Below are 16,525 nucleotides of genomic sequence, written 5' to 3'. Positions count from 1 at the left end.
CAACCAATCAACTTTCTATTGGTTTCTTCTTAAATCAATGGGCTGGCAAGTTTGAACATCTGTGAAAAACTATGCTAATAGCGTTATGAACAAACTGATGAAGCAAAGGGGAAAAACTAAGGGTGTGCCCATCTCAAGTGAAAAAAAAAAAAAAACCACCAAGCAATTATTAAGTTCAGGAACACACAAAAAAAGGCAAAATAAATCCAGGTCATTATAGTTACATTTCTTGGCTCTGTGGCAACTACTGATTTACTAGAAATTGGGATATAAACATACTGGACGAGTGAAGGGAGGGGATATAGGGATGTGTGTGTGGAGGGGGATAAAATGCTCTTCTACTATAAGGAGATGTCAATGTCTCAATTTGCTAAGTTAAGAAATAGTAGACATATAATATTGTATGTCAACTATACTTCAATAAAAAAAAGAAATAGTATAAACATATATAGAAACATGGTGGTCCTTCAGTTAAAAATCCTTTCAGCTACAAGCAACACAAAACCAACATGACAGTACCTTGAACACATATGGCTTTATTTATTCCTTCATTTATTTATTTTTAAGGAAGTTAATTTATTATTAACATCAGTGTGGCATGGGTTCAACTGCTCAATGATGCCATCAGGGAACCAGGCTCCAACTTTTTCTTCCTTCATGTGTTGCGTCTTCACCCTCATGTTCATCCCCTCACTGTCACAAGATAGCTGTCACAGCTCCAGGCAGCACAACTCTAATCAAGGCAGAGAGAAGAAGGAAAGGGACAGTGTCAGCTCTGCGTGTCTCGGAAAGCAAAAGCCTTTTCAGAAGCGCCCCCCGTCCCCAACAAACCTCTCAGGGCCATAACTGGGACATATAACCTTCTCTAGCTGCAAGGAAGCTTAAGAAAGTATCTGGCTCTCCATCCTCTGACTGGGAGATGACAAAGGGGAAGGGGGCTGGGAGTGGTAAATGCCAGAAGAAACAGCCAAAGACTGGTAAAATCGTTTCATGTAGTTGCCTCTGGGAAGCAGGGGCTTGCAGTGGGAGGAGACAGCGTATTGCTAGATTTTCTTGTGAGCTCTTCAGCAATTCTGTATTGTTTTAAGCATATGCAAGTGTTACTTTGATGAAAAAATAAAATTTAGAAATAAAGTGTTATGGTTTCTCTGAAAGAAACATATTAAAAACAAACAAAAGCTGGTAGCAGTATTCTGTCTCCAGAAGGACAATTCACCTTGGAAGCCAATTTAGCAGAATAAGTTTGTTACTTAGACTAAGGTATCTCAGGTATGCACCCCCTGATCTTAGAGAGAATTGTGCTATCACCATTAACCGTAACGTGACTGGTGGAAACCAGTACAACACTGTGTGGCACTTACATGGGGTGGCTGTGGTTAGACAGGCCTGGTGCAATTTCCTGTCTGCCATTTATTAGCTCTGTGACCCTGAGTGAGTGACACCTGGAAGCCTCACTTTCCTTCCTCACGAAATGAAGGTAATTCAAGTGCCAGGTACAGAGTAAGCATTCAGCAAATGTCATCCACTCTGGTTCAAATGTTAAATGTTCTGAGCAGTGACATAATTTGGGTGTCCTTTAATGGCATTCTGCTTCCACTGAGTTCGTTTTTTATCCCAAACATGGGTTTGGACGGGACTGTCTCTGAAAATTATTTGTTCCTGAGAGATGCATGTGCATATTTTTGCCCAGGTCTTTGCTCACAGAAGACAACTCAGTTTGGACCACATCAAGAGAGATGCCGGCTTGGATTGCTGTTGGCTCCTGTTGAAGAAAAGGCTGCAAAAAAGGAACTAGACAGGATTGTCATTTCCACCATATATATTATTTAATGTTAAAAACAATCCACTCTGTGAGATGTGCTGCTGACTATTGTGATTGCCTCATGTAGGCCTGGGAGTGGGGAACAGAACAATGACCTCCTCTCTCTGATGACAAGGTGAGAGCTGGAGATCTGAGCACATGGCCAAAAACCATCCAATTGTTGGATGATCATCTTGCTCACACATGGTATCAGTGCTGGGGGCTAAGAAGACGGACAGCCAGGATGCAGCCCCGTTCAGAGGGGCATGGGTGCCATTCTCTTGGAGAGGTAATATTTGATATCCATTTACAATTTTCCTCCCTGACTTGGTAATTATCATGTAATCCCCAAGACTCCAGTAAAGCTCTATTAAGCGCACATACACAGAAGATATTGCATCCATTAAAGAAAAGGATGCTATGAAAAAGGCACCTTTGGAGAATAAGAAAGAGAGCTTAGAAATTTAAAATGACTGCCAAAAAAAAGAGAAAAGTACAATAGAAGATACATTCAAGAAAATGTCCCAGACCGCAGAATAAAAAAACAAAGACATGGAAAATATGAGAAAAAATAAAAAGACAAAGACAATCATCCAGGAGATCCAACACCCAACTACTAAGAGGTCCAGAATGAGAGAACAGAGAAAATAAAGGAGAGAAATTAACAAAGAAAGAAAAGTGTGATTTCTCAGAGGAAAGGAATGTGAGTCTTCAGATTGGAAGAGCCCAACCACCAGGTGCCCAGCAAAACAGATGGGGGAAAAAAAAACACACTCCTGTGCTCATCATTGTGATATTTCAAAAACATGATGGAAGAAAACAGTACGCTTCCAGAGGTGAGGAAAACAGGTCACCAAGAAAGGAATGAGAATAATATTAGCACACAACTTCTAATCAGCAGCACTACACGCTAAATGCAGTACCTTCAAAATGCAGAAGAAAAAATATTTTGAACATAGACTTCTAAAGCCCAACTATCATCCACATATGAAGATAAAATAATGCTACATTTTCAGACATGCAAAGACCCCAAATTTTACCTTTCTCAAGAAGTTACTTGAGGATGTTCTCCAACCAAATGCATGACGTCTCAGTCAGGATTCTTGGATGCCAGTAACAGACACTGACTCTAGTTAACTTAAGGAGAAAAGGGACTTATTACTAGGTTATCACGTAGTTCACAGAAGCCTGGAGACACGGAAGCCACAGCTAAGGCCACCCTGGGTGAACAGCCCCGTTAGAATGCTGCCACTGGTCCTGCTGCCCCCACTGCTGCAACCCCCGGACGTCATCCTACCACCACACACCACTACGGCTGAACTCTAGCCCTCCTGTCTGGGCCCAGTTATTTGTGGTCAACTTCGGCATTGTCTTACTCATGCTCTTCAATCCATGGCACGTTGTTTTCCTCGGTTCCTTCAAGGCCCCTCTTTTGCTTTATTTCGTTGTATTATTATTTTTCCCTTTCAGTTCCCATCCCCACTCCCATTCTACTGCCCACCTCAGTGAGCTACTCGAGTGTATTTCATGTTTATACACTTCCAAGCCATCTTCCATACGTTTACTTAGATATATGCATACCCATGAAAACAGACAGGGTTGTGTGACAATTATGTAAATGGCGTTATGCTGTAAATCTCATGCTGTTTTTACCTTTTCACTCAACGCTAGGCTTTGGAGACCTATCTGTATGGCTACAGTAAATTTAGCTCATTTCTTTTTATTGTTTTATATTTCCCATCCTATAAATATACCACAGTTTGCTTATCTGGTCCCTTGGTGATGGACACCTAGATTGCTCCCAATTCCTCACTAAACACAAACAATGCTAGAACAAACAACCTCAACTATATTTCCGTAAGGACCTGTGTGAGAATTTCCCAGGAATATATTTCTCTGGAATATATATTCAGGAGTGCGGTTGCTATGTTGTAGGATCTACACAGACTGAACCTCAGGAAGTACTGCCAAATTAATCTCTGGAATACCTGTATCAGTTCACACTCCCACCCACGATTTTCCTCACATCTTCACCAGTATTTGATAATACCTGACTTTCTGCATGTTGTCATTCTTGTAGCAATTTGTTATTTTAATTTTAATTTTTCTAATTATTAGCAGAGTTAAAAATGTCTTAATATATTCAAGTTTCCCCTTGTGTAAATTCAAGATTCTCCTGTTAGTTACTCTTTGTATCATTTGCCCATTTTCCTATTAGGTTTACTATCTTCTTTTTCTAGTTATTAATCTTTTGCCACTTTTGCACATTGCAAATATATTCTCCTAATCTATCATCCATATGTTAATTTTGTATATTCCTGTCTCCCTTGTACTGTTGACTCTAGATTCAAGGCCATGAACAGAGTATTCAACCCTTGTTGCCTGGTGGGCAGGGAAAGGAAGTTTCTGACCTCCTTCAGTTTCCACAGTAGGAAGTGGAGCCCTGCCTCCCACCAAGACTCACGGGAGTGGGGAATCTCCCGAACGGGATGAGGATTTAGATGCCAGGCAGCCACTAGAGTTCACTCTTTTGGTTGCCAAACATCCACATACACCCTTCTTCCCAAAGTTACTCTACAAAAATGCTTCCACCTACCTTAGTGCCTCATATAACCCAAAACACACTCATTCCCTCTCTAAAAGGAGACAGCAAAAAAGTGTAAGAATGCTTTCAGGTGCAAGCAATATAAAACTCGACTCAAGCCGGCTTAAATAACAAACGTAATTTATTGGCTCACTTAACTGGGAGAAGTTCGTAGGCAAGGAAGACTTCAGGCATGGTATGATCAGGAATATGGTTCCATTTCTCTGTGGTTCTTTTGCTTTCTCCATTTGTCAGCTCCATCCTCAGGTAGGCCTTCTGCATGCTTCTTTGCTACATGCTTCTTTGGTCTTATCCAAGGGAAGATAGGCCACCTCTTCCCTCAAAAACTGAACAAAAGTCCTAAACTTCAGTGTGACTGGATCATCCCTGAACCAATCATCACTGTGGCAAGGGGGCGTGACACTCAGATTGGTTTATACCAATAAAGGACTATACCTAGAGCTGGCAGTGGGGTCAACCCCACTCAAATTGTATAGTTGTCATACAATGGGGGAGGAGAGGAATGGATGCTGGAAAACAACCACAAAGTCCACTACAAAGGAGTAAACTAAGAAAGAGGAAGATATGGGGTCCAGGAAAGATTGGGTCCAGCCCAGAAGAGTAATGAAGGGACGTCCCAGGATGACAGTTGTGCTGCAGGCCTACAGAGCAATCAGTCCAAATTGGAGCAGGAAGACGGAGGGCTCCAGGAGGAAGGTATCTGGGAAAAAAGGGGATTCAAATGATTTTATACTTTCCTTGAGAATTTGGAACAACTTAAGAAGGAGATAAAGTCAGACAATGCAAGGAAAAAAGAAAGGCAATTAGAAACTCCAGGAAAAAAAATGCATAAGAAAAGAAATGTAATCCTAGTACACTAATTGGAGCTTCAGGGAACAACATTTACATAATTATAATAACATAAACACTTTATTGACTTTAAACTTTTAGAATGATCTGTCGGCTAAGTATGGATGACTTAATTATGGTTACAGACCAGAATGTAAATGTTATTAATCTTATTATTATAAAAGTATAAATGACAGAAGTTGAGAGGCTGAAAGGAGTATAAGTCTATTATTTAAAGGTACAAAGGTAAGGAATAGAGAATATATAATTAATAATAGAGCTATATTGGGTGCACAGGAGGAGGGTCATTGGGTGATTTAAATAGCAGGAAGTCAACAATGTCTAAAAGTGATAAATAAGTTGATAAACAGAAAAATCTGCATATTATTTAGAGATATTAAGATAATTACCAGAAAAATTAAAAACAAACCGTTATCGACCAGTAGATTTCCAGGTCAAGATGGCAGACTTACCATGTGTTTATCTCCACTCCCACCTGAGACCTTGTTAAAATGATAGTAAAGGAATTTAAAAAAAGGTATAAAAACACAATGATGAAGAGAATGAGAGCAGGTCCATCAGCAAAAGAGAGATTTCAACACATTTTTGGAAGATAGAAAGTAATGGAGGAATGGTAACTGATGGAGCATGGTGGAGGAAGCCATAGCCTGGAGTATGCATGGAAATGATGCCACCGAGGAAGGAGTTGATCTTTCTCTGCAGAAGCCTGGTGTGTCTTGGGTCTTAACAATGCCAAGTATGATATAAAGTGGGAGTGAGATGTTGGCTGAAAACAGGGAGATTATTTGGAAGGCTGTATATTGAACCATTAACCCACCCCTTGTGTACAGTTCACAGCAGCCAAGTGTCTACCCATTAGGCAAAACCCGGAGGGTTCTTAACTAAGGAAACTGAACAACCTCAGAGAAAAGATCTTTGCATTCTGGCATTTGGGGACTCTGCAGCACAGCAGTCAGTTCTCCTCCAATCATCTTAAAGGGAAGCCACCAGTCACCTAGCACTGTCCCCCATACACAGAGCTTCCAATCAGGTATTTGTTGCTACATTCCTAAATATGAGTATACGACCATGGATTACCAGGCATTTGAGAAATGACCGCAAATTAAGAGAGACCAAAATAAGCAAACAGGGTAAAACGAACCTCAAAGGAAACATATTTTTTTAAAAAAGAAAAAATATATAAAAAATACCTCTATTGTACCCAGAGAGTCAAGATACCAGTGCATCCATTAAACAAGAACAGGATGCTGTAAGAAAGGAAAAGGAACATGAATGGATATTTGGAAATTTTAAAATGTGATTGTCAAAATGAAAAGAAATGGAGATAGAAGAGTTGAAAAATAAAAGTTCAATCTTCTCCCAAAAGGAAGAGCGGGAGAGAACTAGGAAGGGAGGGAGGGAAAATGAGATTGAGGGAGAGAACAGATAAAAACTACAAAAGATCAATTCAGAAGGAGTTCCCAGAGAGAACAAAGAAATCAGAAGGGAGGAATGTATTAAACAAATAAGAGAATTCCCCAGAGTTAAAGAACTTCAGAATGAACGCACCTAACCAGGGACCAACACAACGAATGACAAATCCCCAAACCTAAACACATAATTATAAAATTTCACAACACCAAGAATATAATTTTTTAAAAAAATAACTATTTAAAGTGGGGGCAGGTGGGTGGGTGAAGTACTTTTCCCTATTTCTCTCCCCAACTACAGCTAAAATCCTGGGGCATTGTATATAAACCTAAGAAGACTCTGAGAAGTGAAGAGAAGGCAAACATGCTAGAGACCTCGGCGCAGAGAAGTGACATGGTGGTGAGTTCCCTCGGTTTGCTTTTTGACTTGCACACCCCAGACTTGGTGCTAGAGAAAGTGGCAATTAGATAACTCCACTCCTGCCCAACACCACAGAAATCACTGTGGTCCCACGAGCAAATGCCAGGCGGGGAGCTTAGACTTCTACCCTCGCTGGCTCTAAAAAGTCACCCCTCTCCCTTCCTGCTGGGGTGGTATCAGAGAAGGTTGAGTAGGGAGCGGCAACTCCCATCTCCCCACCGAAGAATAATGAGGAAACCCTCCTTCTGGATTGTCAACAGAGACTGAGTGGGGAATCCTAGACTTCCATGCCCGCCTGGCAGTAATGAGGCAGTGTCCCCTCTTTCACTGCTGGAACAGTGTCTGAGGAAGCAAGCTGAAACAGAATGCCCAGGTTTCAACAGAAAATTACTCATCATACCAAGAACCAAGAACCAAGAACATCTCAACTTGAAATAAGACACTCAATAGACTCCAACACTGATATGTTAAAAATTATCTGACAAGGGTTTTTAAGAGCCATCACAAAAATGCCTCAATGTACAATTAACAACATGCTTAAAGCAAATTAAAAAATAGAAACTGTCAGCAAAGAAACAGAAGATAAAAAGAAGAATCAAATGGAAATTTTAGAAGTGAAAAATACAATAACCAAAACAAAAACCTCAATGGATTGGGCTAACATCAAAATGGAGAGAACAGAGTAAAGAATCAGTGAACTTGCAGATAGAACAATAGAAATTACCCAATCTGAAAAACAAAAGAGAAAATAGACCGGAAAAAATAGTGAACAGAACCTTAGGGACCTGTGAAACTATAACAAAAGATCTAATATTTGTGTCATTGAGATCCTGGAAGGAGGGGGGGGGGGAAGATGTGGGGAAAGTTACCTATAAAGCCATGAGACTCAGACTGTTATCAGACTGTTTCTCATCAAAATTTGATGCTAGAAGTGGAGCAATGCCTTCAAAGTTCTGTGGGGAAATGATGTTGAACCTCAAACTTTATAGCCAAGTATAAGGATGGAATAAATTTATTTTCAGACATGCAAAGACTCGGGAAGTCTAACTCCTACAAACTTTTCTGAGAAAGTTACTTGAGGATGTGCTCCATCAAAACAATGAAAAAAAATAAACAAACAAAACAAAAACCCTGGGAACCAGCAAATAGTGGAAAGCAGTGAAGGAAGGTCCTGAAATGACAGCCCATCCATCAGGCCTAGAGAGCAACTAGTTCAGATTTGAGAAAGAGTGTAAGAGGGTTCCAGGAAGAAGGTATCCTGGAGGGAAAAAAAAGTAGGCTTGATGGAATATTTAATGTAATAGAGATTTTTGAGAAGAAAAAAACTGGAACATATTATAAAGTAAAACAGTGAAAGATAAAGAGAATTAGAAACTTGAGGGAAAAAATGAAAAACCACAAGGAAAAATTATAAAAAGTACATTAAATGGCTTCTTCAGTAAACAATATTTACAGTCATATTAATATAATTGCTTACTGCTTTTCAACTTTTCAGATCAAACTATCAAACTACAGACAACACGCATACCGAAAAAACCTTACTCATGATTACAGAATTCAATGTTATCAACTTTGACAATATATAAGACCAGATGACAGAAGTTGGGGAGGTTGACAGTGGAGAAGGGGGCAAAAAAGAAAAGACATTCTCATCTAACAAAGTTCTGGTCAAGAAATATTGCCTCTAAGTCATGGAAAATGAAATAAAGGTGTTATTTAAGTTCAGAAAAGTAGTACAAAAACTAAATTATATGAGAAGTGGGGAAGACAAGAGTTGAACTTGGTGTGATCTAAATCATTTGTCATAGCAGGACACCAATGGATTAATGTCTGAAATTGATAAAAGACAAATGCTCACATAACACAATATTTAGATATGGAGGTCACAATCAGAAGAAATAACTAAAAGTGGTTGCTAATAACGAAAAGTGGTAGGGTGGGAGTGGGGCTGTAGAACTCATTTTTCATGTCCTTTTGTAACTGATTTAAGTTTATTGATTTGTCTTCTAAATAATGTGCCTACATTACTTCTATTTTAAAATGAACATGTATTTAATTTTTAAAAACACAGAAAAAGGATACTCCTGCCCACCACTTCCTCCCCCCAAATTCCCTTGTTCCTGCAGACCTAATGGCAGCAGAATAGAAAAAACTTCGGGAAACTTGCAGTCTCCCTTCCTGCCTCTCCCTTCCATGCAGCTCTTCTGCAGTCAAACTGCAAGCTTTGTTAGCCTGCAGTCACCTTATTTACCCCCACCTCCTGGCTTGTTTTCATCTCCCAGGCCTGGAAAGCCCTTACTCCTCATCTCTATCAGTTGGGATCCTCCCTATTTATTTTTCAAGGCTCAGCTCAAATTCCTCCTCCAAAAAGTCTTCCTTGGTCCCCTGGTAGAACTTTTTCCTCTCTCCTCAGGGACTCTCAAGTCTTCATTCGTGGCTCAAATTATGACACATGTTCTCTCTCCAAGTATATTACTTGGGTCAGTATCTCATGCCTGCAACCATCTTTCACACCGGCTACCAGTGATCTTCCTAAAATACCAATCTGACTCCGTCACTTCCCTGCTTCAAACCCTTCTACAGCTTCCCATTGCCCATAGGGTCAAAGCTAAGCTCAACTGCCTGGCTTCCGCCACTTCTTCCACCACATGGGACAATGCCCATTTCCCCCCAAATCCATGCACTTCCACACTTTTCACAGAACTTTGCTTAGGCAGCTCCTCTGCTTGGAACGTTCTTTAGCCCCTTTCTACATGGTAAACACCAACTCTTCCTTCAAGATTCAGTTCAAGCGCCCCTTCCCTATAAAGGCTTGCCTGAGTACTCCCTCCATCCTTCCCCACCCCACAGAGGAATGGTCCTGTAGTCTCACCCTGCCTCATCTAGATTTCTGCTGTATAATCTCTCGCCTTTGGTGCACTTATCTGCTTACTTATCTGCGTCCCCAATTAAACTGTGAATTCCTAGAATTCAGGGAGTATATTTCATCCCCAGAACCTAGCACAGGGCCTGACATGATGCAGGAACTCAGTGTATGCTTGTGGACCAAACGGGTGCAAAAGTGATGACTGAGTGGATCCGAGAAAGAACAAATGAGCCAACTAATGAGTGAATGCTTATATCAATGCCTGAGTGCAGGAGTTAATATGTGAAAATGAGTGAGTTCTCCACGAATAGGTGAACAAATGAACGATGAGTGGATGAATGAATGAGAAAAAGAAGCCAGTACGTAAATGAATGAGAAGTGCTGTGCCAGTGAGGATGTGAGAGAAAGAATGAGTGAATTCCCACCTGTGTCTTGTTTCAGACCCACCTGGAAGACCTTCTGCCCTGCTTTCCACCCATCTATAGTGCACACCACAGTGTTAACTTCTTTTAGATTACAAGAACAGACACACTCAGGTTAGTGATGGAGATTTATTGAAGCATTCATAGGGAAATAAGGAAGACAAAAACAGCTACACAGGCAGCCTCATGGAGGAACAGAAACTCAAAAATGGTTCATGATCCAAAGCAGCTCTAGAGCCTGGCTTATCTTGTCACCCCCTCAGCTGCAGGCATCTGTTGCTCCCTTCTCTAGTGCTTCCCAAAATGGTGACTCAACTTCTTTCTGGCTGTATTTATACTCCTCCTACTGCTACTTAGACTACCTTTCTTTCTTTCTTTTTTCCTGCTACCCTCCTCGCTAGCACTTGGCCTTCGGGGGCCTCACGGCTTCTTGGCCTCCTGGCTCCTGCAGCTTCCTGGCTTCTGGGTCTTCGGTTCTAGTTCATCCAGGGCTTCTCTTGTGTTGCAGCTTGTTTGCTTTGTCATTCCTGCAGCCTCTTCGATTCCTGTTGCCTTGCTACCTTGTGGCTCTGAGAGTCTCATTGCTTCTGCTGCCTCACGGATCTTGTCTGTTCAAGCCTTCTGCTGCTTCGTGGATCTCACATTCAGGGTTTTTGTCTCATGGTTTCTGTTCCTCGTGGCTCCTGCTACATTGTGGCTCCTATTGCTTCATGGCTTCTGTGTCCTTTTGGCCCATGGTTGTCTTGCTGCTTCATGGCTTCTGCTACCTTGTGGCCCCGTGTTCTTATGATATAAATGTTTCATGGTCCCTGCAGCTTTCTCCTTGCTTTTGCTGTTCAGCTGCCGGCACCCCTCATCCACCACCACTTCTGTCTTGCTAAATGCTAATTAATTGTTCACTTCCGAATGCCTCACATTTAGCCTCCCTGGAGGCCATTTGATACAGGCCATCCCTATGAGGTGTAGTTCCTATATCCGTCCACCTAATAGGCTATAGCCTAGAGATTGGCTGTCCTTGAGTCACATACTGTCCCAAACCATTTGTGGCCAGGATTGTGAGGTCACATGGTACAGAGCATGGCAACTCGTGCTTAAGAAACCCCTTAGAAGGGTCTGTGGGCATGGCAGGTTTGCTGAGGGTTTCCAGAAGGGGGCAGTGTAATTGGCAAGCTTCTTGTTTGGCCTGTCCAGTACACTGACCTTCAAGGCCAACCTTAGTCCCACCTTCTCCCTGGCCACTTCTGCCTGTCCTGATCTGTGATGGGAGAGATCAAGGCTCTAGTGGTGATGGGGAAAGGGAACTCAGGTTCCAGTTCTGGCTCTGACACTTTCTAGTAATGGGACCTTGGGCAAGTTCCTTCCCCTCCCAGGGCCTCAGGAGGGGGTTGGACAAAGTCTGTAAGTTCCCTTACAGGTCTGACATCTGGGCATCTCACTTTAGGTTACTGTCTAAGGGATGGGAGTCTTACCTGGGGAAGCCCTCAAAAATATCTCTTGAGGTAGGAAAGAGGGAGTCAGAGTCCTGGCTTGGAAGAGCCTCACTGCATACAGGAGGTGCTTAGCCAAGATTTATTGAACTGGAAGAATGAATCAATGGCTGGGAGGAAGGGAGGGGAGGGTGGGGACCACACAGCACACAGAACGTTTAACTAACTTGAGGGAGGAATTCCAGTGGCTGAGGCTGGAAGGAGATTCTGACTTGGATGAAGAAAGAGAATGAACTGGGATAGGGTAGGAACCTGGGCTACTAATGGGCACTCATTCTATCCTCTCAGTCACCCTCCACATCCAGTAATCCTCAGTCACCAAGTCTGGCTCACACTTTTATTGCCTCCAATCCATTCCCACTGCCCTTGCCCTTGGGTAGGCCTCCTGGGCTTTTCAACAGCTTCCTAGCTGATCTCCCTGTCTCCATTCTCCGTCACAAATGCATTCATTCACACATTCATTCACTCAAAAACTATTTATTGGGTGCCTGTTTTGGGTCAGGCACTGTGCTTTTTGCTGGGGATATGCCAGTAGCAAGATAACCCCAGGCCCATCCCTGTGGTGCTTTCAGCTTATTCAGAGACAAAACAAGCAAACACACAGTGTGAGAAATTGAGCCAACAGGGAAACTACAGGCATGGGAGCATACAGTATGCACATTTAACCTAATCCATTTCCAGTGCCTGACCAGAAAGAGGTTTATTAAATTTGCATCTGACCCAGCGTCTCCCCTGCTTAAAACCATCCCATGGCTCCCACAGTTCCCAAACCTGGCTGTACCCTACAGTCACGTGCTCATTTTTCTAAGCACTCAAGATCCTGAGGCCTCACCCCAGTTACAAAAACCAAATTTTTAGAGGCTGGGGCCTGGGATGCTACACGTGGTTCTGGTGCACAGCCTGTTTGGGAACCACAATGTCTGAGATAAATCTGAACTGTCAAACCTTGTTTTGGTACTTCTGAAATGTTTTGCTGTTTCTTGCCTTCAGGTCTTTGTGCATACTGTCCCCACTACCTGGAAATTCCTTCCACTTCAACTGGGTAATTCCTACCAGTCTCTCAAGACTCAGCTCAGGTGTCACCTCCTAGACTAGAGGATGCCTTCCCTGAACCTCTACATAAGCTACAGGCCCTTCCTCTTCCATGTTCCTGTCAGAGGGCATCAGACTGCATGGTTAACGGCTATTCTATGAATTGCCTCCCCTAACTAGTGAGCTCCTCAAAGGCGGGGTAAAGATTTGACTCATGTTTGTGTCCCTGGTGGGCAACACAGTGATTCCCAGAGTGAAGTGCCCAGTTAAAGGTAAACATGGTCATGGAGCAATCTTCAACTCCCTAGACCAAGGCTCCTGGGTCCAGGGTATAAGGGAGTCAACCTAGTGTCCTCCAACAAGCCCTAGGGATTCTATTTGGATCCAGCTTGCTCCTGGAAACACACTATGGCGTCAGCTCTCACCTGAGCACAGCCTTCACTGAGCACGTGGTTCCTTTGTGCTGATAGAAGGCAGTGTGGCACAGTGGGAAAGCACTGGGCAAGCACAGGGATCCCTCCTGGTTGAAGTCTAGGTTCTGCCAATGAACCACTGGGATCTAGGACAAAGCCTCTCACCTCTCTGAGCCCCAGGACCTAAGTCCTCTGCAGCACTTGCGTCCCTGTGGGCCAGGGCTTTAGTCCAAGGCATCTCATCTAATCCTTTCCACCCTGTGAGGTAAGAATTAGTTATCCAGATTATTATCCACACCTACTGAATTAGATTTCCAGGGGCGGGACCAGAGCAAGGAGCTCCACACCTTTTGGATGTGGGGGTGCAGCAGGGAACAGCTGCTTTGCATTATAAGCCCTTCTGTACTATTTTACTTCCTAACCAGTGTATATATTGCTTTGATTTTTAAAAAGGAAAAAGAAAAATCTTCACAAGTGATTCTGGTGCACAGCCAAGGTTGATAACCACCCTTGTAGTGGAGAAAGCACAAGACTGAATCGGGGGGGGCCTGGGTTCAAATCCTTACTGTTACCTGGTAGCTGGGTCACTTAACCTTCCTGGACCTCAGTTTCCTCATCTGTAAAGTGGGGAGAATAGCAATTGCTACCCTGAAAGGCCTGTGATGATCTAGGTGCCAGCCAAACTGCTTCCAGCACACTTCATCTTCCCTACATTGCTGCAAAGTAGGGCACGTATTAAGTCCTCTTCTACGTGAGGAAACTGAGATTCAGGGAGGTGAAGTAATGAGCTCAAGTTTCTACAGCTAGGATTTGAACCAGGGCGACTCCCAAATTGTGCTTTCAGATATGCCAGCATTTCCCAAACTTCAGCACATGTACCACTGGTGGTATGTGACTTCTTTGGTTGAACACAGACAAATTTATTTTGAGTTATGCCTTTTAATATGTATTAGAAAAATACATAATTAGCACATCAAACCCGTGGTTTCACGGATATCACTACTTAGGATGAAACTGAAGTAGATAACAATGTTACACCTAAGACAACCTCAAGAAAAATATCGAGTAAATAGTACAGGAGGGCAATTTGGAAGTATCTATTTAAAACAAAAATATAAATAGTCTATGACTCTGCAATTCAACTTCTAGGAAGCAACCCTAGATAAACTCATATACACACGCGCGCGCACACACACGTGCGCGCGCGCGCACATACACACACACAAATGTTCCTGTGTCGTATTTTGTAATAGCAAAAAGAGAAAACAGTCGTAACTAGCTATCACAAAAGAAACGGGTACGATGTGATACGAGTCATATGATGGCACTCCATACGGCAATTACAAGGATGAATTGAATCTACATTTAGCAAAAACAACATGCACAGATCTCAAAAACACTGTTAAACGAAGAAAGCAAATTGCAGAACGACTCAACATACCATTTGTATTAAATACACAATAATATTTTCAATGAGCTCATATATGTCAAAGTCTTAAAACAGTCTAGATGGATGTACAACAAACATAACAGCAGTTTAGAGGGGGACGGGCAATGGTAGTCAAACAAGGCTAGCTCTACTTATAAATCTAACGTCTTAGAGAACAGATTCATGCGTCACTTGAGTAATCAGAACAGACTTAACTTTGAAGAAACAAGAATGCAGTATACAATCAGGACAAGGTGATGGTCTGACAGTGTACATGAATGAGCAAAGGCTGACCTCATGGCAGCAGGCTCTGCTGCCTCTGCACGGTCCCTGCAGCTGACACGGGTTAGTTCCCAAAGGGAACTTCACACACATTCGGCTGGGATGTGGCCCAGGCTACCTCTCCCCAACTTCCTCATGTCCTGGGTTGGGGCCCAGGCACCTGGTTACCATACACGATTGAAGCTATAGGCTTCCTTAGGCCCTTCCCTTACCGGGTAAACCCCATTGGTGCCCTGGAACTTTCTCAGTAACCAAGGCATTTAGCATCTCCCAGATTTGGAGGTTCCTTCCTTCCCCAACAACTGGGATCAGCGCCCTCAGGGGTCTAGGTATGAGAAGCCTTATATTCTGAGGGGTCGGCACCTAGTGGGCTCCAAGCAGGGATAAGGCCCCCAGTGAGGAGCTTGACATCATTAAATCCTATGAGGTAGGTAATATTGTTAGCCCCATTTTACAGATGAGGAAACTGAGGCACAGAAAGGTCAAATGACTTGCCCAACATCAAACTAGTAAGTGATTTTAAAAAAAGGACTAGAACCCACAAATGTCTGTCCCCAGAGCCCAGGCTCTGCTCCTAGTGCCCAACCAAATCCTACCAATTTGTCAAGGTTCAGCTCAAATGTGACCTTCTCCAGGAAGCCTGGAGGTGATCATCTTCTTCTCAAATTCGAAGTACCTATAAATATGATTCAGCTGACCATGGGAAACCATGAACCCACTGCATCTCCTCGGTAGGAAGGTAGAGATCATATCTGATCTAGCTCTGTATTTCTAGAATAGAGCCTGACAAATAGAAGGTGCTCAATGTATGTCTGACAAATACACAAATGAATGAGAACACAAATGAGTGAATGAGGGCAACTTCACGTGACTGATTCCTATGAGGTCCTGAATACCTTTGCCCAGCTCTGGGGTGCTGTCATACTAAGCTCTCTTGGAATCAAATTCAGCCTAGGCTCCTTCTAAAATGGGTCTCCAATATCTTTATTATTTTGCAAGCACGCCCATATGCACACACTCGGACACATATATACACACATACACACCCACACACAAGCAGGATGCAAGGGGCCCAAGGGACCCATGATTATGGGTGATGGGAAGGGGGGAGGTCTAGGAGAGAGGAAGGTAAGGAATGGACAGATGGCCCTGTTCAGCTCAGTTCAGCTCAGCACCTCCTTCCAAAGGCCAGGATGCTCCCTGAAGCTCAGGAATTTTTGCTCCAGACCTAACATCACCTCTGTTCCTCTTCATGCTTGACAGCAGTGCCTAAATCCCATGACTATACCAAACAGGGACGGGAGATAGGGGAAGGTTGGGAGCCAAATATCCAGAGATTGGGAGAGGGGCAGCTTAGGGATCCAGACAGGGCAGGAGGGCAGAACTACTGCTACTGCTCATTGGGGTTGGGGTTGGCATCTGGGTACTTGGTGAGGTCGAAGGTCAGGACTTTGCTGATCACACAGTCCCCTTGCTGAAGGAGGAGGGAGAAAAAGAAAAATGAAATTG

General features: G+C 43.0%; 1 protein-coding gene across 7 annotated transcripts in view; it reads right to left on the bottom strand.

The window, feature by feature from the left end:
- Window positions 1-516: 516 nt before the first annotated feature.
- The window catches only part of SMC1A (structural maintenance of chromosomes 1A), a 48,259-nt gene continuing 32,250 nt past the window's right edge, over window positions 517-16,525 (bottom strand). For 2 of the 7 annotated variants that reach the window (XM_078064215.1, XM_078064216.1), the window contains one exon: window positions 4,916-5,106. In XM_078064215.1, coding sequence (XP_077920341.1) covers window positions 5,059-5,106 — 48 coding nt within the window. In that variant the 3' untranslated portion in view covers window positions 4,916-5,058. Of the gene's footprint in view, window positions 734-2,841; window positions 5,107-10,488; window positions 16,491-16,525 lie in introns of those variants that run through there. The other 5 variants (XR_013444609.1, XR_013444608.1, XM_078064213.1 and 2 more) reach the window with 5 other exon arrangements.

This window comes from Halichoerus grypus, chromosome X (assembly GCF_964656455.1).
Source record: "Halichoerus grypus chromosome X, mHalGry1.hap1.1, whole genome shotgun sequence".
NCBI classification, from domain to species: Eukaryota; Metazoa; Chordata; class Mammalia; order Carnivora; family Phocidae; genus Halichoerus; species Halichoerus grypus.
Note: the sequence above shows the minus strand (reverse complement) of the source record. Positions and strands in the feature narration are given on the sequence as shown.